We start from the raw sequence: 24,787 nt of genomic DNA on the forward strand, positions 1-24,787 counted from the left end.
GGCGGGACCTGAAGATGCGGAAATTAAGTAGCGGCAGTTGGCGAGAGGGCGAAGCTAACATCTACGTCAGCCAGCTACATTAGATCTTATGGAACTACAGAAAGACCCTGCCTCTGAGTCGGAGCTGAAATGGTTACGGTAACTGAGGGCCACTGTCCCTAGTTCCTATCTGTGTGATAGATAGGAACTAGCTAGTGATGGCTAGCTATGTAGCTAGCTATAGCTAGCTAGCTACATATCTAGCTTTCTGTAGTTAGTTTTCTATAGGTATCGGGGCAGTGTAATTCTGACCAGCCATCATTATGTGAACAGTCAAAATCCCTGCTGTTTCTTGGAATTTTGTGAACTATTTTCTGCTGTTTCAACAATGCCTTTCAGATTGTCTGGCGACTGTGAGCTTGCGGGCAACGTCAAACATAAAAACCTCATGTATATGATGGTGGGAGAGCATAAAAGTGCACAAGAACAGGCCGGCTGCCTGACAATGAGTGAGGCCGACAGATCTGTGAGGATGAGAAAGAAGAAAAGAACGGCATATTTTCAATAATGACAGAGAAAAATACTGTCAGCTTGTGCACAAGCTGTCACAGATGTCCCAGTCATCTTTTTTTTTGTGCTCTTCCCTCTGGAGCTGTGGCAGCATCCAAATATGAATGCTACTGTTGCTGGCACGAGAGCAGTCAGGTGTCATGTCATGCTGAATGACACCGGTACAGACAGATCCTAGCTCAGTGAAAGACAATAATGCAATCAGCATTAACCCCAACAGATTGGAATGAAATGAGCGCTGAAGAACAACAGATAAAACTGTTTTGTTTTTGTGTGGGTGTGCATGTGGGTACACACTTGCATTTGTTTGTCTGTATGCATTTGTTTTTAAATTCATGTAAGGGCGGCTTGCCCGGCTTACTTTGAGATTGACTGATGATTATCTACATGCAAACGCTCTGGCTTGCCGCCTTTCTTAAACTGTTTCTCCCTCTGTTCCAGTTTGTCTGACAGTTTGCATAAAACAGAATAAGGTTATCATACTTTGTGTTCATGTTAGTGTTTGGACATTTTTCTCCTAAGAAGATTAAGATTTAGCGGTTGAATGGCCATGTAGGAACAAGATAAAATGAACAGCTCACATTCAGTTGTTGCATCATAAATAATTGTAAATATATAAATCTTTTTTTTTCTCTCATTTCTTTCAGTGTGCTGTTTTGTGGTCCACAAGCGGTGTCATGAGTTTGTCAGCTTCTCCTGTCCCGGAGCCGACAAGGGTCCTGACACAGATGTAAGTCAATCATTTAAGTGTTTGGATGACATAAATAAATATTGATGAAAAACACTGTTGAGTTCTACTACATTATTCAATAACATTTTCAAAAAAATATTCAGGTTACCTAATCCTATGCAACATCCTCGTCCTGGTTTGGGAACGATTGAAATTGATTGGTACCTTTGGTCAAAAGTAATAATGTCACAAAACTTCTTCAGTTTGGAGCATGGGTAAAGTAAGAAAACATTAAATGTCCTTAAGCTTACAAAACACTGTACTAATTTAGATGGACAATGTTCTTTGAACACGCTTGTTTTGTCTGTGTGCACGATCATTAAAATCCTGAAGGCTTATGTAACTATTGCTGTGAAAGGCAATCTATCTTAAAAACACTGAATATAAATGGGAAATTGGTGAAGATTTGTGCAAATGAACATGTATAGAATTTTTTTTTGAGGACATAACCTGAAGGTGAAATTGGCAGAGATAAGTGCATCACGATGGTAGTGGTGGTTTTTCCCTTTGCACTGCCTGTTGAATAGGGTTGTTATTATCTTGTTGTTGGCACTGATTGTGGTTACTGATTTGGCTCTTTCTTTTGTTATGAAACAAAAGCTGGAGAATATGATGCAAACTGCTGAAAACAGCAGGAAATTAGTGATGAAAATATTGTTAAGGTGAATGCAGACTATCATAATGACTATGCTGGGTGATAGCAGTTGGCGCAGATGATTGCAGTGAAGTGACAGAAATTATGTTTTCCCCCAACATCAATGCATTTTAGTAATAAAAGAAAAAAAACATAATGTAGTTTTGGTTGTGTTTGTAATAGAAATGGTAATGGAAATACAAAGGGAGCTTTTACCACTGTCACTGTGTTTTGTCTGCAAACATCTCACTCAGCGAGCCATTCAGATTTAGATTTGCAGCCTGATGTTACATCATAATATAAGCTCAGTGTGTAATCATTTAGCCTGCCTTCATGTTCATCCTTAGGTTCTCATTATGATGCTTTCAGTGTACTTCCATAAGAAGAGGCAACTGTTTGCCTTCTTTGCTTTGCTATTTACAACCAATTTTTATAAACTTAAAAAACACTTTGTGAGCACACTGCTTGCGCAAATGTACAACATACAGCTGCAAAAAAACAACAAAATGCAAAAAAAAGAATAGATAAATCGCAAACCCAGGTGTAACATCCCCTATATAAGCAAAAGCTCTTAACAGTTGGGACTCTATAAACACAATAGTGCAAATCAACCATGGTGCTTACGGTTTATGATGCCTATATTTGATGGAGGATTTACGGCATGACCACTCAGCAGCAAGCCATTATGTTACTGCTGTCCTCCTATCTGCTACAGGATGTATTAACAGCATGGATCTGTTTAATGCATGGCGTGACTAAGTGTGCCTAAAAAGAGATCAGTATCATGTGGCTGGAGGAGAGAAATATAAGCATTTTAGGTATTAGAGGCATCAGTTTGGTGTGTGCTACTGTGAGCTCTCAGGTTAACCTACTCCATGCTCTCGTCCTGTACATTATACATAAAGGGTTACTGAGCATATTTTTGTCTGAATTTGCATTCTTATGGTGAAGCAAAGCTGTGCTACCAATTTCAAAAGAGGCACACCCTGCAGAGATGTGTGATGTGAAGTTTGGGGTTCACCTATTTGCTTATATTAATATAGCTGTAAATAAAAAAAGCAAGGATAATTTAAGTTTTACTGTAGGATTAAAGCATTTAAACATGTTAAATGCTTCTACTGAAATTCCTCTGCAAATTAATTGATTTTTTAAGATGATTCAGGGGTTTTAAACAATTTACACAGACAAATCAATAAGTCTACATTTTATAAACACTTAAACGTCATGGCTCGTTAATATATTTTTCAGCATTATCATGCAAAATGTAACCATTTTGACAGCATTTTCCAATACAAGTAAATCATCATCAGCCACACAGCAGGTGCAAACAATCTGTTCTGGGTGATGTTTGAGTTTGTTCTTTATGATTCTTTAAGATTTTATATCTCTGTTTACAATGTATTTGTGCAGTACTAGATGAAAGCTTGCCCTATGTGCAAATACTGTCGCATTAAAAGTGTTTTCTTTATCTCTGCTCAGACACAAAAAGCCAATTACTCTCTGGTCTTCTTGATCTTAAGCCTCACCAGACTGAAAGTGCAGCTAATGAATTTCTTCTTTACAAAGCACATTAAGTGGCTCAAACTCATTAAAATATTGTCTCACAAACAGCAATAAAAGAGTATGTTTTTTAATTACATTGTCATACAATCACCATTAACTGGGGCAGCAATCATCTCTTAGTATAGCTATTCCTCACAATGACTGAAGTTTTCTCAATTAAATAACAAACAAAGCGATTAGTGTTTCAACAGATGGAAAGCCAGGGAATCTCAGATTTTAGAAACTTTTTAAAAGCAGTTTTTCATTCTGGTTTCTTCTTCAGTCTTTGCTCTCCCCCTCGATTCTTCATTTTCAGCAACACTCCTGGGCTTGCTCCTGTCATTCATCTGCGTATCTCAGTCTCTTCTTCCCTTCTGCCTAACTATTTTTCTCAGTCTCTCTTTTATCTTTCTTTCACTGACACTCACACACCTACATCACTGGCTTCAAGTGCCCATTGTGAATTTCGCTATGCCTGTTATTGTGCCCATTATTTGCCAAAAGGCTTTGGCTCAGAGTGAATAGAGAAGCTCTTTGGGGGATGAACCTCTTTGAATTTCAAATAAAGATTTTGGATTCTTCAGCAGCTTTTTGAAAATACAAAGGAGTTGATTTATTTTAATTTTTTCTCACTAAATGGCAATTGATGCAACAAGTTAAAAAAAACAAACAAACAAACAAGGAATTTTACTTTGGTTCCATCAGATTCACCACAATCTCTTTTTTTTAGTTCCTCAGCAGGAAGATAATTATATCCATCATGACTCATAACATACAATGTAGATGGCAAATAGAAAGGCTTATCTATTTAAAATAATCACAATAAAATGATTTAAAATGTTCCACAAATCAGGACAAGAAAATCAGCCTAATGAATCCAGTAAAATTTCAAATACTTCTCATTTGAAGCCAGACTCAGACTAGATCGTACACTTAACCCTGTGATGCATGAATTACTAAAATATCAATGCCACATTTTTTCATATACGATATTTTACTTCTATGGACATGTACAGTGGAGCTTTTTGTTCTCTACATTGTCTTATTTATATTATAGACATATTCTTTAAAAAATGACTGCTATTGTTTTCTTATCCTGTTTATCACTGAGAAACGTGTTAATTATGTGTTTATGCATGTATAAAATTCTATAGTATATTTCCTTATTCTTCAGTGAGTGGCAGTGTGTTAGGAGACTCTCCTAATGTCCAGTGAAGTAGTAAAATTGCAAATATACTATCCTCACTTATGAATATACTAGAAAACAGACTTAAAACAGGTGTTCATTGGAGTGGACATGATGCATCAAAGGGTTTAATAAATAAATGAATGGATGAATAAATAAGGTCCATGTTGACCGGTGACATGTGGGGTGGAGTGTTTGTAAGTTTACCCTCTGCACTACAGATGCCATCAGGCGTCATCAGATTGGTATCTGGGGAGTTTGGAAGCTCAGAGAACACCTCTGTCGTGCCCTGTCTTCCTGGTTCCACTTGCCCTCGCTTGGTTTATCCTCCCTCACCAGCCACAGCTGCACCTCATCACGTGAATGAACACACCTGTCCACAATCACCACCACCTCCCTTTATAACCAGTTCATTTCTCCCCAGCAGGGACCAGTCCGTCGTTGTATCCAGTCCCTTGTTCCTTCTGTTTGTTAAATAAACCCTTGGATTATCATTCACTTCGCGGCGTGAATTTTCATCTACCACAAACCCGTGACAACCTCAGACTCTGTTTTGTGTTCTATGACCCCCTTTTCAGGTTTTGTAGGGGTTACTTCTATGACAAGGGGGGAGGCTGTTACTGTTGTGAAGTGTTACTATGGGGGCATATCTTCCTGACTACCAGTAGGTCAATTTGTCCTCTGTGGAGGACCTTTGTAAACCTAAATATTTTCATCTCCCTGAATGCTACTGAACTAACACCTTTTGGTCTTTAAAAGTGCTTTTAAATGGTACCTCATTTGTGGGGGTGTGGCTTTGTGAACTTTCTTTCTCTCTTCAAGAAAAATGGCCTCCATTGCAACAAGCATATTTTATGGGAAGAGCAAAAGTGCATAATACTTTTCTTTGTGCTGATTTTTTCTTGAAATTTTGTAGTTATATTTTCATTGAATATCTTATAAACACATTAAATAGTTTCATAGATAAATATAACTATACTTTACCACAATATTTAAAAGTTTAAGCAATGTCCTCCGTAGTGGACATTTGTAGTTACACATTTTTTTTTCCTGGTAGTCAGGAGGATATGATTAACCTGGAAAACCTTACGTTCAGTATTCTCAGCAGAATATTGTATTGTAACAAGATTAGCAGTGTCACTCAATATATATCTCGTTTGAACTTTATTTATTTATAATTACGGCAGTGTACAAAAGCCAGACTTAAAATTAACATGTCCCATTTTCCATATTCCTGCCCTGACTAGCATGCACTAATCTCAGGTCATCCACTTCATTGATGTTTAAAGGTGCATTAAAACCTACAAGAGGAAATTATGTCTTGAAGGATAATTGTCTGAAGAAACCATTTTCTGTTTTTCCCTTAACTTTTTTTTTACAGACTGTGTGAAGGTTGCATGTAAATTTTTCTTTCAGTCTATTGTACAATGTTCCCCTCACAACTTTTTGACACTGTGCAGTCTTCCTAAAAGTCAAAGTAGTCAAACCAATGATTTGTTTGCCTCTCCATAAGTTATGTTATGAGAAACCTTTCTGATGCTCCAACAAGTTTTTTTCCCCCTTATTTTTGTATTGAGATTTATGGCTGTTAATTGTTGGGACAAAGTTTGTAGAGTGTGTATAAAACTTTAATATTTGCTTTGCCATTCTGAAAAGTCCCTCTGAAAAATGACAACCTCGAAAAGCTGTTTAACTTTTGCATGACACCTTTTTACTGGCGGTCTTCGGTTTACAAACAAGTTCTGTCCTATGAAGTGCCGTAACTCTGCATAAGTTGAATTTTTACCCTTACATACCCCCTGAATACCTTAATCACTTAATAACGATCTAAATACACGTATTGTACATTATATTAATGGAAAAATAGTACAGGCAAATAAAATAGACATTTGAATTAAAATAAAAATAAATATACATGCACTGAGGCGTCATCTCAGCCTTCGTGTCACATTTTGTAAGCGCTCATACAAAACTTGCACGATTCTTTTATATACATTTATTTAACAAGTGTCGTAAAGTCAAAACGACGTAAGTCGAGAACTGTGTAACCCGGGGACTGCCGGCCTGTATTAGTTTATTTTTTACTTACAAATTGCAGAAAACTGAAATAATAAAACACGCTTGCTAAAAATGTTGAAAAGAATATTTAATGTTCGATGTGGTGATCATCATCTTCTCCTCACTGAACTTTTCAGTGACAGAAAGTTTGACCAAAACGTCTGCCAGTGTACAGTCTGTGTCAGGAGTGAGACTTCTCCCGGTTAGCTGTCCTCACAGTGAGTGATGATGATTCACTAAAATCTACCAATCCTTCCTTCTCACTCCATCTACACTCCTCCTCCACTGCCCCTCAGCTTCTGATTCAGTGTGTGGTGTCTTGACTCTGAATCTGGCTTTGGGCATGGAAACACACGCATTTTTTTACTTTCTCTCTTATTCACACACACACACACACACTGGCCCTCTGCACTGTGGGCTGAGCGTGACCTCTGCGCCAGCCTCAATGCGTGAATAACGTCATCTGTCCCACAGATGCTTTGATCCACTCACAGACACACGGACATGGAGAAGACAGAGAGACGTTCACATTAGCATCTGAGTAAAAAGTGCTCTCTTCGTTTCTGTTTTTCATTCAGTATGTCGAGGCGTTGGTGGTAAATAGTGCTGTATTATCAGTCAAGGATCACTCGGGAACCTGTGAATGAAAATGACTCATCCACAGACAAACAAAATGGGCCTCACAACCAGATTACACGTCCGTAAAAAGATTAAGCACACAACTGTATTTGAAATTCTGTTATTTTAATGTCTTTTTTCTGCTCTGTATGTTGATTTATCTTAGAACTTTTACACACTGGACATTTTTTACAAACTGTTAAAGAAACATCTGACTGCCACGATTTAACAGCCGTTCAGTGAGGCCTTTCAGCTCCTGTCCCTTGCACTCAAATTTCTTTAACATTTTAATTATGGTATTTATCATAAAATTTGACAACCCCCAATTTTCTGCAATTCTAAAAGGAAAAATTTTGTTGAACTGTTAGCCCACTCTGTCATTTACAGGGTACTGAACCCCTTTTTGTTATGCAGCCTCTCTGAAATGGACCAATCATGTCACCCTGTGCTGCTGCTAGTTAGCGTAGCTCATGTTTAACAAGCTTCTTTTCAAACTAAGCATATATAAAATGACAAACACAAAGATAGAAGAAAAACAAAAAGAATTCTGGTTTTGTCTTGTTATGTGCCGTATTTAGTTTAAACATCAGATCTTGTATTCAGCTTGTATAAATCACTTACTCTCTGTGAATCTTCTTTCTCCTTTTTTGTTCCTCATTTCTTCTTATCTGCATGAGGTTTGGTGAGATTTGACCATTTTTTAGCCCAACAAAACAAAATCTATTAAATCAGCACTATTATAAATGCAGCAAATGGAATATATTGTCTTACAAGATAATGCCTTGTGCCAGTATGCAACACTGCGTTTTTAACTTGTCGTTTGCTTCAATATTAATACCCAAACCACCCTGCTCTGTCTTTCTTTAGAAATTTGTCCCACTTTTGTGACAAGCCAGATTTTTCTCCTGTTCAAAAAGAAAGAAGTTAAAGTGATTATTGACTGCTGCTTTGCTGTGAAATTTGTCTTTTTTTTTCTTTGCAAAGATGATGTTCATGACCAGCTAGGTTAAAAAAACAAAAAAAACAAAACATTTTTACTGTTTTCCAATTACATTTTGCTCTGCTTATGTAGATGTGAAATTCCTGATTGATGCTGTTAGTGCAGCACACAAGTCATGTCCACAGACAGAAATATTTTCAGCAGAGATAGTTCCCAAGTTGTTGTTTACCAGGTCACCACATACTCACCAGCACTGCTGTAAACTGCTGTAGTAATGCGACTCATTCAGCTTCGCAGTCTAACTGATGCTGCCATTAATTTTGCGTTGATATGATTTAACTGCGACACACATGCAGTTGAGTTTTGCAAACCCTTCATTAAACAAAATGAAGCCCTCTACCCTTTGCTGTTTATTACAGCAGTCATCACTGTTTCAGGCCTGTTGACATTCTGACTTCCATTAAACCTACACAGTTAGCTTAGCTGGAGTGACGAGCAGAATGAGAGGCGTCTTTAGCCTATTTAGCTTCAGAAAGAGGAGAGAATATTGCTGAGAAAAGGAAAGAGAAATAAGCAGTCGTGTCTTTTCAATGGCTGTAGTTGCTTTAATGTCTATAGATTGATGTGATTGCAAACAATTAAACAATCATCAACATTCATCTCAGCCAGTTCTGTAGTTTGTCAGCCAAGACTCAGATCAGTTTGGTTCAACACAAACAGAATTACACCTTCTTGTCAATGATTTAAAGCTTCACACTGAGTTGGGAGTGTGTTTGACAATACGTGGAAACTTTGTCTAATCAATCAAGAGCTCATACGGTATGGCAGTAAGGACCGTTACTCTTTACACTTTACCATGTAGGACAAACACCCCAAAAGCAATTTAGAACAAGGATTTTGTAATACGTAGGCAGTTTTAGAGCTTAATTGTGTGTAAATTCATGTAAAAGAAACTGGCAGAGAACATTATGCTTCACCAAATCTTCCTCTATGAATCCTTTCCACATTTATCACTGTGCTGCATGCATCCCTTTGACATGAAGCGCTGCTGCATGGCATCAAGCTGGGATACAGCGAGCTCATACTAGACTTTCACTCAGCTCTGCACCCATTATGTTATCTTAGATCTATGCTTTTCCTTTAACTTCACAGAAGATAGCGATAAGATAGAAAGCAAAGTCAGAAATCCTCCAGTTAATTCAACGGCGTTGACGTGATGGAAACAATAAAACAAAAACAAAGTGGTAGTAAGTCGAATATTCGGTTCAGGAGCCAGTCACCGAGACGGCAGCCAAATTTCATTTTCAGGTGCACAGTATCACTCAATGAGTCAGATAGAAAGAGTTGACTTTCTTCATGGTTCTGCATCACTTTGACACATTGACAGTTGGTGAGGTGAAACATGGCAAATCCCTTGTTCCTTCTTTTCCTCCTACTGCTGGCAGCTGTGACAGCTGACTACTTTTTGTTTTGTTTACTACCCTGAAAGGTTGCAGCCTCTGTCCTGATACACTTACCAGTTTGGGGGACATTTCTCTTCTTATCTAGAATTTAAACGTCTCCTCGATCCCATTTTTAGTTATCATTGATGACTGACTCAGGAAGGCTGGACTCTGAAACTCACTTTCCAGTTGTTTCACTTTTTTTCATTCTTTTTTTTTTTTTTTTTTTTTTTGCTGTACATACATCAGTGATTTAAACAAGTGCCTTGGTAGGATTAGGTCCTCCTGGCATGGTATGCAGTGTCTTCATCTCAGTGACTTCTCAGACCATTAGCCTCCCAGCCTTGAGCCATTACCCTCATGGCAGCTCAGTTCTGGCCTGCAGCAACAGCTGTGTGAGCTCGCTGACACGGTTGCTGCAGAGTACGGCTTACACAATGTCAAATCTCTCAACATGTTAATGCTGAAGTGCACAGAGAGCAGATTACAGCTTAGAGAGTTGAGCTTCACTCAGCGCATCAACACATGCTGCAGAGTGCAGTCAGAGATGCTGGAAAGAATTAACTTGACACAAATGGCAACATGTAGGTAAGGCAGGTCAATTAAAAGATGAACGTCTGTCTGCGTGGCGTTAATCTGAAGCAACAGATCGGCTCTTTTGATTGCAGACGTTACGATTATGCAAGGCCACAACACACAGGGGCCAACGGACACGAGGCTGCATCTCAGTCAAAAATCACAATCTGTCTGCATGTTAAGTCGAAGGCAACATTACTTCAGGCTGACCAGCTGTCCCATACTGATGCAGCCTCTCATAATTCCACATAGCTTGCTTTCGGCAAGAGGAATACAGTGCAAACACATTTTTATATACGTCTGTCTTGGTCAGATGTGTCCCTCTTATTACTACTTTTACCATTACTTCAGTGCTAAAATGACAAGTTTTGAGTTAAGAGTTCTGTAATCATTATTTCACAATCATTTAAAAAGAAACCATCTTTTTCTTCAAGTTTTGTTGTTAGATGTTTCCCTTCTTCCATCACTTCTTAAAAATGACTAGATTAGTTTATCAGTGAGCTGATCTGCTCATCATCAAGCTCTGTGGAAGCAATGATGGCTCATTCATGTGAACCGAGTGTGTTGGAGCAAGAAGGTATCTAAAAACACCCAGAGCTGTGGCTGGGGAGATTTAAGATTTTTAGAGCTGCTTAAATAAACCATAGGTAAAAATCTAGATTCTAGATGTTTCTGTATTTATTGATCTAGGTGTTGCTTTTGTTGATTATCATCACACTAAAACCTGTGTCTGCTAGCGCAGCGTTCTGATTGGTCCTAACAGGCGTGGCTAGCTTGAACGAGCTGGATACCTTCCATAATCTTTTGATTCTCATACGAATCTGGCAGCTTTGCAAGGTAAACCATGATTATCACTAGCAATAACCAAGGAGATTAAAAATGAACTTGCGACTTGGGTTCAGGCATTATTGCTGCAGTTCTGTTTTTGTTTTGTTTTTTTTACTTTACTTTTTGTGTTCTCTCATGTTTATAGGTTTTGCTTTCCATGAAAACCTTATCCTAAATGATCAGAAATCAGGAGGCTGAGACAACTCAAATGCTTGCAGCTTGGAAATGTGAGTGATTATATAAGCTACAGATTTAATTACAGATATCAAATTGCAGTTTGCAGCTACTGGTCCATGCTTGCTTACATAACCCTGTGTGTCAGTTAATTGATCTTTTATTAAGCATGTTAGAGACACGTTTATTCACCTGTCAGTCCCCAGGAAGAAAAAGTCAAGAAGACTTTGAGACTTTTGATCTGTACAAGAGCAAAAACATGAACCATGTTGTTAAAATACAGAAAATCTATGGTGGTGTTTCAGATGGTCTCGAGTTTCACGCTGTGCAAATGAACACAGTAACTAAATGTAGCACATATTAATGTCAGAGTGTGATGAATTCTGTTTTACATGAGTGTGCTGTAGAGAGAAGGACCCTCACGCAGTCAGCTTCTCCTCCCCTCTGGTCTCGTTGCAGATGTTATATGTTATCCCTCTTGTGCCTATAAAAATGCCCACCTTACCAAAACACACCCAGTGGGGAGTCTGTGCTCTATAGCAGCCACCAACTGTTTCTGCAAATGTCTGCTTCTGTTTCTGCAGCGCCGGCCCTGCACAGCGGTGGGTGGGGCCCAATTCATAAGGTCTTTACGGCAACTTGTTTCTCACAGCTGATGTTTTGTCCTGCTGGTTTAAGATGCTTGCAGGTTGATGTGTAGCTAATAGAATTCACACTTATTAAGCAATATCTCATTTATTTTGATTAATCTATCAGTATTTGAGCTGTAATTTGAGATGCCACACTGTCACTAATTTGCCAGCATTTGCCATGTAGAGCATGCTAATTCAGCTTGATCTTTCATTTCTCTCTCAGCATATCAATGTCTCGCATGTCAGTGTTTAAGATAGATTTATTCGGTTTTAGCTGGTGGATATGCTCATTTGATGTATGCACAGCTGCAATGTGACATGATGCAGATTTACATTCATGTCATATAGAGGTTGAACCTTTAAGTGAGATCACAGATCGCCTGGATATTCCATGCTCTCATTTAGAGGGTGATTTTATTCAACGAGACATATGCGTGTCTTACTCATACGCAGATAAACATACTGGAGGTAATGTGGGGTTCAGTATCTTGCCCAAGGACACTGGAGTGTGTGTGCCCTGGGAAAGCCGGGCATCAAACCAACTGCCTGAGTCACAATTCAGCTGGGAGAAAAAAGGGTATCATGTTTGATGCGAATATATTTTATTAAACTGGAATCGGATATAAGAAGATGTGAGGGTTTCTGGGAAGGCTACTGGAAACTGTTTGGCTTTAATGCAGCTTTTTCTTCTGCACCCATTGCATCAACACTTCAATCCCCAGCTCCTCCCATCCACATGGCTCCAAAATGTCCTCACACATCACAACCTCATTTAGCAGATATCGTGTTTTTATATATAAAAAATCTTTCTTAGAAATTTATTTGTAGTTTTTGAGCCATTGTTTAATTTTTAGTTTCACATTTTTCATCTTGATCAGTGTTTCTATTCAAGTCAAAAGTACCTCATTGTGCTTGCTTATATTTGCACACGTGCTGTTTAAAAGGCCACAAAATATACCGTGCTGTGGAGATGCACAATCTCACTGGATTTTAATCCAGAAAAGCAGCGGGACTGTGCCTGATGTCACAAACATTTGTACTATGATTTAACCTCTGTCTCACCGGTACCAGCTTTAATAAAAAAAACGTGGGAAATGTTTTATTCTGATTAGAAAACTGCACAGTTTGTCTTAATGCATTATTTTAATGGTAAAATATCTGGTTTATCATAGCATTATCTTGAATTAGACTTTTTTCCCCATGTCTTTGATTAGTAGCTCTTATGTTTTTTACTGAGATAATTTCATTATGATCTCTTTAGTCGAAAAGGACACATTGGACACATAAATGATTAATTGTAGACTGAATTTTTTTCATTACACGATGAACAAACTCATGTATAAAATAAACAAAGACAAAAAAAAACCCCAAACAAACGGAAAACCGTAATGGCAAAGCCAAACCTGTTTAAGCAAATTTATTTTTTCAGGTTGCTTTCTTCCAGGGCAGTTATTGAAAACAGCTACAAGAGTGTCTGTAAGATGATGGTACTTGGAAATTTATTCCATGCATAAGGAGAATGAAAGGAGAAAGCAATTTTCTGACTGCAGCAATAACAATTTTTATAAAAGAAAAATAACAGACCCAGTGTCATAAGTATTAGTTAACAACTACCTACCTTTTTTTTTTTTTTTTTTACAATAAACAACATTCTTTATGGCTGATTTAGAGCCACACTGAGTGCAGTGGCATGTGTGTGAGCTATATTTGTTACAAAGCATTAGGCATGATGATATGGCAAACCTAATTGTTTCGGTAAGAATAGAGACATAAAAAAGTGCTACTCAAGTGTAATAAAGGGAGATATTATTGTTTTTAATGGATTGTAAACATGAGTATTAAAAACTAGCTAAAGAAGATTTGATGTAATTTCTATATTGAGGCAACATGTTCCTTTCACTTCTCTGTTAATTCCAGTTAGAAAAACAGAGAATAGCTTAAAAGGTGGATAAAACAGCTTTGGCTTCAGACGCCACCTGTCTTTTTCACCCTGCCGTGTGCTTCTGGAGGAAAACATGTTTGATACTGTTGTTATGTAATAGGATAGCTTGTGTTTGTGTGTGTGTGTGTGTGTGTGTGTGTTTGTGTGTGTTTGTGTGTGTGTGTGTGTGTGTGTGTGTGTGTGTGTGTGTGTGTGTGTGTTTGGTTGTTCATCTTTACAGTTTTATTGTGCAAACAGCAGAATGAGTTTAGCTTGTTTTTGCTTGTTAACTGAGCGCTTCATTATAATGTACAATGTAGGACAAACACTGACAGACGCTTCCTGCCTGTTTACTACCCCCCCCCCCCCCCCCCCCCCCCACCACCACCACCCCCCCACCACCACCACCCTCCCACCCCCCACTCCCCCAAATGAAAATATTTAGGAAATATTCTAAGCAAGATAAGATTGCATGACATCAGTGATTAAATTAATGCCACATTCCACCTGGTTTAACATCTTGTTTAGGTGAAAGTTAAGGAACTAATGAAGAAACGGTTCCTCTGCACATTTTCGCCCAACAAGCGTGACCAATCCGTTTCTAATGGAAGGTAATTAAAGCATGATCATCTCAAAGATAAACACACACCCAAAAATAGAATCATTCATCCTCCTTATCTGCATGGCTGGCATGCCAGTTACGTCCAACTTCCTCGTAAAATGTTAATTCGCAGGGCAGGCTGTGTGTGGATGAGAATTCATTTCCTACTTTTTAATAAGGGGAAGTCGAAAGGTGCTGGAAAGTGCCTGTCCTGACATTTTCAAAGGCGAGTGAGGTTGAGCTACAAAAAAAAAGAAGTTTTTAAAAAAAAAGGCAAGGGGAAATTGAGACATCAAGGAAAGAAATAGATAGAGAGGCAGTAAGATTCTGTCAAAGTTTTATTAAATTAAGATGAATTTAGTGAATCTCCTGGGGGAACTATCAGAGAGGGCTTCTGCACCTGAGGCTCTGTTCTTTTTAAAGAAGCAGGAAATGTAGGAGTGGATAATGAGGGGCGGTCAGGAGAAAAGTAACATTATAGAAGGGGGCAATAGGCAATGCACAGTGGCACATAGAGGTCAAGCAAAGATGGGGAGGCACAGAAAGGGGAAATCAGCAGTGTTGTCAGTTCTCCTTTTCTGAACCTGGAGGAAGATAGAAGCGTTGGAGCTGGAGGTGCTGTCTGGCTGCAGGAGGGTGGAAGCAAAAAGGATGGGGAATTCAACAGAAGAGAGGTGAGGAGGAGAAAAAAAAAAGAGGAGCCACAATCAGAGCACACAGTGAAGCTGTCTCATTATCTTGCCTGCGAGATGAGCCTCATGAAGAGACCAAATGGTCTGAAAATCCATGCAGGCTGTGCACAGATTCAGCTACTGGAAAGACTGTATGACGATGCTGCGAGTCACTGCAGTCCATGATCACGCTTGCATGTGCTCGTGCATGTGTGACTTGCATTCGTCGTTGTCAGTGTTGGGGTGTTCCTCCTGCTGGGCCACGTGTGTGCGTAAGTGCGTGGACGACCAGCCCTTCTGTTTGACAACTGCATCTGCTGTCTCAGTACTCGCACTTCTGGGATCATTTAACCCCCCTTCAGAGCTGTATTAATAAATTTCTTGTCTTGTTTTGTGGCTTTTCTTATGGGTTTACTCACAATTTTACCCACCGATGATTGAAATGTGTGTATTTCAGTGGATAAAAGCTGAACAGCATGACTGAAAATTAGCAAAGAATGAGATCGCATCCCAAACAATATCAACATTTCCATCATGTTCATAGAATTTGATAGCTTGGACGTCTGATCAGGATTCCTGTCTCAGTGCCTCCCTGTGGAGGTATTCTGCTCATGTTCAACGGAAAGAGGATCCTGACAAAGACCCAAAGCAAGATGGAGGGATTACACGCCCCATCTGCTATGGAAACCCTTCAGTATCCCCTGGAAGACACAGAGAACGTACTTTTGGAGGTTTGCTCTGCTTAACTTGGAAGAAAAATGGAATCGATAGATACTTTTCTTTTATAATGCTAATTTACTATGGTATTTCAATGTGAGGAAAGCAGTTGTAATTTAGTAGTTATGCATAACTAAATCAGTCAGTTCTACTCTATATTAGTCAATGTGAATATCTTGTTGCAAAGCTGTGCAGGGAAACTTATTGCTGCTCATCTTTAATGTGCTTTTTCTCCCAAGGTAGTCCATCTCTGTCAGGTACATACTGTACACAGTTACGCCCCAATGCGTGTAGTCACACACACACACACACACACATACACACACATTCAACTGCCCCAGAAATGTCAATCTGAACCGCTGCCTGTGGTGTTACTGAGGAGAGTTGCTCAGAAAGGTGGACTACAAGGAGTTTAGTCTTCCTGGCATGTTTACGTCCCCACGTTCGACACGGCACGTTATCATCACGACCCACTCTTCACACCAACCTAGTTTGGTCTCTTTTACGCTGAACTTTCTGTTTATCACCAAAAGCCTCTTTAAGTTACATATGAAACTTTCATAATTAATCACTTATTCTTGGATTTTTCTTAATAGCGCTCGACCTGATTACATCCCACCAGCAAAACTAATGTGTCAGCTAACCTGAATGAAACATGATGAATTGTGAAATCCTTACCATCTCTGCACTTTTTTTTGCCTGTGCGCTTTTCATCTAAGACGCTTATTTTGTCTTTAATCATTCCAGGCACACAAACACTCATCAATGGATGTAATTGCTGAATGAATGGGAGCTCATTAAGCGCAGACAGACTAATGATACTGCCAGATCCTGCTCCCTGCTGAGGCGAAGTTTAGAAGATGTATAGTCACAAAAACCAGCGCTCTCAGCAGAGAGCGGCCTGTTGGGGAAGTGTTTTCAATGAAGGAAACACACCGAAGAGCCTAACCGGCTTTAATAACTTAATGGCTACATGTGAACAACACCTCACCGCAGAGTATGATTCCATACTTCTCAAATTGGGTTTTGCTGTCAATGATTAATGTGCCTCAGAATTAATGCCTCAGAATGCAGGTATACTGTGGATGAGAGAGGCAGACTTAGTGTTACATAATTGCTTCTTTTTCCAATGTGTCTGTGATGCTGAGTCCCCTGCTCTCTGGCATTCAACAAATCCCAAACTGATACTGAGGTTCATTATTTTGCTTGACCCTAATCAAATTGAAAGATTAAGTCTGGATCTAGGTTTGATTTGCTTATAATGAAAAGATATTTGTGCTCTTAAGTAATAAAAAAAAATGGAGCCCCCTCCCTCCTTCTCATCCTTTTGACCTCATTTTTCATATTTTCTTCATTGCTTCTTTCTTGCAGCTTCTGCAGTTTGCTTGCATTGTTGTTCAGTCATCACAAATGCAACACTAAACACTGACCAGGGATGTGAAACTTGCTTTGCTGTCATAAAAGCAGACAAACACAAATGCCCACACATTCTTCTGCAGGGTGCACACGTATTCTGTAGCAATCTCTCTCTGCTTCCAGCCCGAGCTGTGTGTAAAATAGTTGGGGTCAGAAGGAGCAATTATTTCTGTCAGCCCAACAAAAGACAGAAGATAAAGGTGTTTTAAATTAGTGACCTGTGAGGTGCATGTAAAATTGAAGGTTTTTCCCACAATGATGACAAGTTTAGCTGGTTTTCATCCAGTAATTGGTCTTTCACACTGTTAAAATTTCTGAATTAAACCAGCATATGTGAAATCACTCATGTCACACCTGCCTGATATCATGTTGGTTCCTCTTTTGCTGTCAGTGCGTACCTGACCCATCAAAGTATGAACTCCACTGGACACTCTGAAGATGTGCCGTGGTATTTGGCACAAATGATGGATCGGACTTATTTGTCCAGCACATCCAATGGATTCTTGATGCTATGATGGTCGTTATCAATATTTTAAGTAGAGGACAAGTGTCAAAATCCAATCCAGACAATCAAGGAAAGCCCCACCCCCCATCACTGCTGAGGTTGCATTATTTTTGCATGTGTTGGACATTTAGGTCTTTTAAAGCTTATAGTGACTCTAAATAAATTTTTTTTTATCTTAAATCATAAATAAAAAGCAAGATTTGGAGTTTTACAGTCTTTCTCTGTTGTTTTCTCTCTTTTTTTGTTTCTAAGACAACTTCTTAAAGCTTGACGTGTATTTGTCATTTTTGCAACATTTTATGGCACATCATTGCTTTAATACATTCAGCCAAAACGTTTTAATTTCATTCAACAATACCAAGTTGTACCAAGTTACTAACAATGGCAATTTCACCTTAATTAAATGTTGTTTATTCATTTTAAGATGTTCTCACTAAATGCTTTTTCCCTGAAAATGTTTCATATAAACATCAGTAGTTTTTTCTCACTAAATGTTGTTGTGTCAAGCAAGTTTTTTTTTTTTTTTAGATTTAAGTTTTCTTATCCTCTCAAAGATCTATTCTTCACAATATTGCAATACATAGACTATATGTCATGTACATGTACAGGAATTTGTATAGAAATTTGTATGTTAAAATTGTTTATTGTGAAAAACATTATTCTTATTAAATGTGAAATTAGGGATTATAAAGGATTATAAATTATTAGCTCTTTTCATTACTGCTAAATTATTTCTTTGTATTATTGGTGTGACGGAACCTGACATTATCATCGTTGTTTTATTAGATCTTTGCATGGGGAATATTTTACAATGTGCCAAAAGAAGTTTGGTGTGAGGTGCCCATTGCAGGAATTGAAAATCTGTGTAAATCGTGGTCTCACTTTGGTCTACTGAGCAGACTGGGACTCAGTTTTCAGTAACACAGCAGTTGGATCTCCTGCATTTGACAAGACTTGAAGAAAATGGGGATTCACCATTTTATATCAGCATCAAGACATTACAAGTTAATCAGTTTCACTTGGCAGAACATTTTCTACATCACTAACATTTTATGTCTTCAATAATTTTATCTGTAAAACAAGTCTTTATAACTGAATGACTCATCTCTCATAAGATTAATTCAGTAAAAAGAAGTGTTAAGATGTGTCTGGCAATTCGTCTGAGATTAAATATATTTAAAGAAAAACAACAGCAATCTTATCAAATTAAAACCATATGTGGAGTCTGTCAAATCTCACCTCACAGATGGCACAAACTCAGATTCCCTGCCAAAGCTTTTTATCTATCTAACAAATACTCATCTTCTCCTGCATCTCAGAAGTATGTGAGAGTTGCTCCCATCTAGTGGTGTGCTAATCGAATGCAAAAAAAACAAGTAGTGCTCTCTGGCGCCTTGCCGTTAAAGCAAGTTACTACTACTGAAGCTGCTGAGAGTCACTAAAGGGGAAAATGTGTGTCCTGTCTGGTGATGAGGTACAGAATTAGTTGCAATCTGTTTCTAACCTAACGCCAAAATGAACTCCACTGTTAGACTGATTCAACTTACCCGTCCAGCAGAAAGCTGCAACCTTCACATCAGTTTTGATGTCCCTCTCCTTCATGAATTGTCTCCATCTGGTAAATGCTACTATACCAGTATAGACTCTCGTTTTCTTCCAGTTCTGATTTCTTTTTCTTTTCTTGCCAATTTTTCCCCTCCTCTCTCAGGGCAACGAGTATAGACGGTTCTCCATCTCCATGGCAAACGGCAAGCTAAATGATCCATGATAATGTGGCTGGGAAGTGCGAGACAAAAAAAAACAACCAAAAACCACATTTCAAAATTCAAAAGCAAAATTACATTTTGAAAACCAATTCACAATATAAAAAACAAATTTCAATTTAAAAAACCAACCAACCAAACTTTTATCCAAAGCGATTTCAATATGAAAGTAAGAAGAAGCACAACGATCTGACATGATTTGTAAAAATGGACAAGAAGGAATCAAACCTACAAACATCTGCACCATAGCCCTGTGCTTAAACCACAACACCACTGACTTCACCTCTACATGCAGACTACAAAATCTGTGTACGACAATATGATGTCACCATTGTGCCACTTCCGGTGTTTAAGTCCCTCCCTTTCCGTGTAAAGCTGCCTTTTGTAATTTGTTCTTGGGATTTGTAAAAGTGTTCTGTCAATTGCACATTGTCTTGGCTCTCTTAAAAGTGTTTCCTGAAATATAAATTTGTTTCCTCAAATAGAAATTTTGTTTTTTCTTCTAAAATGTATATTTGTTTCCTAAAAATGTAAACATGTTTCTTTAAAAATAAAATTGTTTTTAAAAATGTATATTCATTTGTTTATTATTTGTTTGTTAAAATTTAAACTTGTTTTTTTTTTTTTTTTTAATTGAAATTTGTTTTTTATAATCTAAATTGGTTTTCAAAATGTAATTTTGTTTTTGAATTTGGAACTGTGTGCTTTTAAATTTTAATTTGTTTTGCACTTCTCAGCCACCGTACCATGATCATCATCGCTTGTTTCCCCTCCAACAACACACAGGAATTCACAGCTAAAACGCATAAAGCTATCAAGCTTTAGCTGATACAGAGGTGGAGCATGTGTCCCCTTTCAGCTACCCTATTCAAAACTGGTGATGTAACATGGCAGCCTTCTGTTGGCTATGCTGCCACCTATGTCTTTATAAATAATTTTACTTTGGATGTAATTATGTTTAGACTTTGGTAAAATATGCATTTATGAAAGAAGTACTTGATTTTTGCAAGTAAAAAGCCACATTAGTTACACACTGTACCTTTAAAGTCACTAAAAAAAACATTCATCAGGAGAAAGGGCAATGCTAATGTCATTATATCCTCAGTGTCTGTGTTTATTACATTTCTTTCATTCTATTACAGCATTATATACAGTGTAGAATATATTCAAAACTACTAATAAAAGTGAATCCAATCACTGCTTGTCTGTGATGTAGATAATGGAATATTTAAAAGAATATCCACATTTGACATCCTTTAAGGGTGTGACCATGTACGCTTTGTCATATACCTCTTCAGGATGATCAAGCCGCGCAGATTAATATGTCGTATGAGACTTTTATGAATAATTTATACACCCACAATTTATTGTGCGTGGGTGTTGTCACTCAGAAGTGTGTATAAGCCTCTGCTTCCTCTCCGGCATACTCATGTTTGTGTGTGTATTTGTGTGTAATTGCAAGCAGGGTGGTAAACTGTGTTTGCTGGGAGACATCAGCCATGGGAGCTGACCTATTCCTCAGTCTGGAGGCAGAGACAGCTCAGTGTTTAATGTCACCACCAGGGAGGGACCGCAGGAGAGATGAGGGAGGTGGTGGGGGTGAGGTGGAGGGGTTTTTTGCTATTTTTCAGTTCAAATATAAAATCTCTTTCGGGTGAATGATGATATTCAATGTGGCTGAAAGGGGTCACATACCAGCTTTGCTTGCTTCAAAGGGGGTCACAACCTGTTTGACTTATTTTTTACTGTAACCAGACTTTGGTTTATCGATGCATAATTCACATCGATTTACCATTATCGACATTACTACAGATTTTCTACAACAAACAGATGGAAAAAGATCTTTAATTTTCTCATTACACGGTGCAGTAATTGTCTAAACAAGTTAAACAAGAATCAGAGATACTGGAGGATTTATTTTAAACCCACAAGCAGCATTTAATATTTTTGCTGCTTCCTTGTAATACTTAGATAAATACCACCTTTATTCCCCATCTTAAATACCAAACCTGTTCCACAGCTTTTGCAAGTTGTCTGCAGCTTCGTACAAACATTAACTTTGTGCTGTGCTGCATCATCTGTTCTGGAGGAAGATTGTTTTGTGTCACTCTGCACTGTGAATGGAGTTGAAATGTGCTAACAAAGAAATCTGGCCCCTGAATATTGATGACATTGACTGATGATAATGTTCATGAGTCTCATCAACAATGGTGTGTATGGGACTGATGTAAGGAGAAAACTGCCGACTGCTCCAATTAAAGTTAAGGTTTTCTTATGCAACTCACAAACATGTAATATCCTCTGTGATTAAGTGACCAAGTGCATTTGATTAATTGGTTTTGGTTGGAAATATATAGAAATATGAGAATTTACATAATGTAAAAAAGGTTTAAAAGTTGATTTACCCTTTGCTGATAAGAGTTATACTTAGGCTGCTAAAAGCAGTGAGTTGTAACAGTAAAGTTACAGGTTGTGTAATCCATACAGAAAATTAAAGAGATGTGGACTTTAGGGGTATCCATTTATCTCCCTCTTCTTGGCAGAAGAAGATACATAGATTCTTGCCTTGGCTCCTGAGAGGCAAAAGTCATAATCTTTACAGCCACAAGACGCCTTTTATTCCGAACGTTTATTAGCCTGAGAGAAGCCATTGTCTCGGGTGACTGTAGGACTGAATCGGGGCAATCAATTTTCTCCATGAGGCGCCACGGTTGACATGACATGCTGAGGTTTCTGTCTGCATCTGTCTTTGCAACAGCAACTTGCAGTTTGTGCTGCTCCACTAGCAATGCCACCTTACTGGTCCTTCCTCCCTCCTGTCCTCGCATTCTGACTCATCAACACTTGAGGAAATGCTCAATTTTTCTTCTTTTTTTTAAAAATGTAAGTCTCAAGGTTTTTAGTTTAGTCTTGGGGGTATATTCAGGTTAGAACGGGGTATATGAGCTCACGGCTAACACATAGATGTGTGCATGTATCCGTGTGCTTTAGCTCAATAAACTGTGCACACCTCAGTATATTGCTGGAGGATATTTGGGCATTGGTGGGGCTGTAATGACTTAAAATTGTCTGCCAGGGGAACAGACGCAATCAGTATTTTATTTTTATTTTTTCATAGTCTCAGTTACGAAACCGTGCCACATCTGCCATATGCAGACTTATTAACTTTCACCGTTTTATAGAAAAATAAATAACAGATATTCCCACACTCACATAGATAGGACTTCTGCCTTGCTTCAGGATGTGTGAACAGATGGGGATATACTTTGAGGTGATGAAACAGGCTCAGGTGGATCTCTATTTCTCTATCTACTTTTCTCTCGATAATTGTCTGTCTCGGAATAAAAGTGAACTTACTGAACACAACCACACCCATTAGTGAGGTGAAACCAGCAAAATCCCAGTCTCATTTCTAAGTGTTAGCCCTGCCTTTTGATTTCAGAGTACCTCCTTATGCGGAGTTGCAAGCACAAGTTGTTCTGATATTCCCCATTGTAATGGGACAGACAGTATTTCATCAGGTGTTGCAAACAAGTTCTTGCCTTACTTCCAAAATGCAGTTTTCAAAGTTTATGATCTACAATGTACACTTCTTTTTTTTTTTTTTTTTTTTTTTTTTTGTAGAAACAAGTAATATTGAGAGGCATGGACACAATAAATTTTTCCGACTTCAATTTCATCACTTGATCAGACAAGCCACAAATTGAAGTTTTAAATAAGACAAAAGAAAATGAATGCAACAAACAGTTTCACCACTACGCTGTCAGTAGTTCTTAATGCACATAATCTTCACCCACATGAAAGAACACATAATAACACACCCCCCATAGTGCACATACCCCCCCTAAATTAGACTTAGTACTTTGTACTTTAATAATAAAAAATTTAGCCTTCGGTTGAGTCTTCAGACAGTCGGTTTGAGTCTTTTTTTGTTCAGTTGTTTTGTTGAGTTTTACTTCCATATGCTAAAACGATCAGACAAGAACACATTTCCATTGCAATGAAACTACTGTGTTGCAGTGCAAGCTGATTATTAGTCCAGAAATGATGTGATCGTTTGCTGCAGACGACTTTGGGTTTCTTTTGGTTGACAGAACACATTTAGAAGATGTCACTCTTACAGCTTCATAGAGCTCACTTGAACAAGCTCACAGATGAAGAGTAACTTTTATCTTTCCGTCTTGTCACAATAAATATTCCAAAGGATGGTTGTTTAACCCCCCCCCTTTTTTTTTTTTTTCTTTTTTTTTTTTCTTTACAATAAATCTGTAATTTCATAAAAACATTAAAATGAAATAAATGCACTGGGTTTTTTTTTATTCAGGAAGTGATATTTGTGTGCAGTTTGTTAGATTCTAGCAAAATATAAGCATACAGCTACACAACCTACAGTATATTTGTGCTAAGCGACTTCACCTTTGTCAAGACGTCAGCAGACAACTAGCAATTTCTAATGCCTGTTCTTCAGCAAAAGAGCACAAAACATTGAAAAGCATTAAACTGAACAATATTGTGGACATGTTGATAGTTTTTTTTTTTTTGTTTTTTTTTACAGAACTAATCATTTATTCCAGAAGGAATTGCAACTCTTAGTTTTGATGTGTATGTTGAAAAATGAGGTATACGAGCAGGGAGACAGGGTCAACGGGTGAAACAGGACTAAGCCAAAGTCACACCTGCTAGCAGCATATACAACTATGGATGGAGTGGTTCTGAATAACTTACACATTCACAACATTTAATAATATGTTGTTGGTTTGTAAGAATCAACTAAACAGGTTCAGTTCACCAAGCCATGGACTCCACCAGACCTCTGACTTGCTGTCTGGCACCAAGATATTAGCAGCAGATCCTTTAAGCCACGTTAGCTCTGAGTTTGAGCCATTGTGGATCAAACTGGTTTCAGCACATCCCCTAACATCCTGTCATTGGCCTTCACTATTTGGCCCTCGTTAAAATTACACACATGCTCTTTGTGACATGTGCCATTGTGTGTGAGGCCGTCATCTGTTATCATGTCATAGCTCATCTGTATTTGTAATCCAGCAATATTTGCAACTATCAAACCTATTTTGTGCGTCTCTCGTTGTTGCTCATCCAACTTTGCCAGTCAGTTGGTGTGAAGATGTTGATGCAGACCTTACACCCCATAATGCTCCCATCTTAAACAGTGATAACAGTGGGGATGGCCCTTCCTGACGGTTACTGTGGTGACTCATCTTACACCAACACAGGAAGAGGAGGATGATGATAAATAGAAGCCAAAAAGAAAAACAAAAAACAA

At 38.2% G+C, this 24,787-nt stretch overlaps 1 protein-coding gene across 2 annotated transcripts in view; it reads left to right on the forward strand.

The window, feature by feature from the left end:
* prkcab (protein kinase C, alpha, b) overlaps nucleotides 1–24,787 on the forward strand; it is a gene marked incomplete at both ends in the record, with an annotated part of 102,910 nt that overhangs the window by 31,400 nt on the left and 46,723 nt on the right. For both annotated transcript variants that reach the window (XM_079252950.1, XM_079252951.1), the window contains one exon: nucleotides 1,197–1,279. In XM_079252950.1, the coding sequence (XP_079109076.1) occupies nucleotides 1,197–1,279 (83 nt within the window). The remainder of the gene's footprint in view (nucleotides 1–1,196; nucleotides 1,280–24,787) is intronic.

Source organism: Telmatherina bonti, assembly GCF_933228915.1.
Source record: "Telmatherina bonti genome assembly, chromosome: 14".
Classification (NCBI taxonomy): domain Eukaryota; kingdom Metazoa; phylum Chordata; class Actinopteri; order Atheriniformes; family Telmatherinidae; genus Telmatherina; species Telmatherina bonti.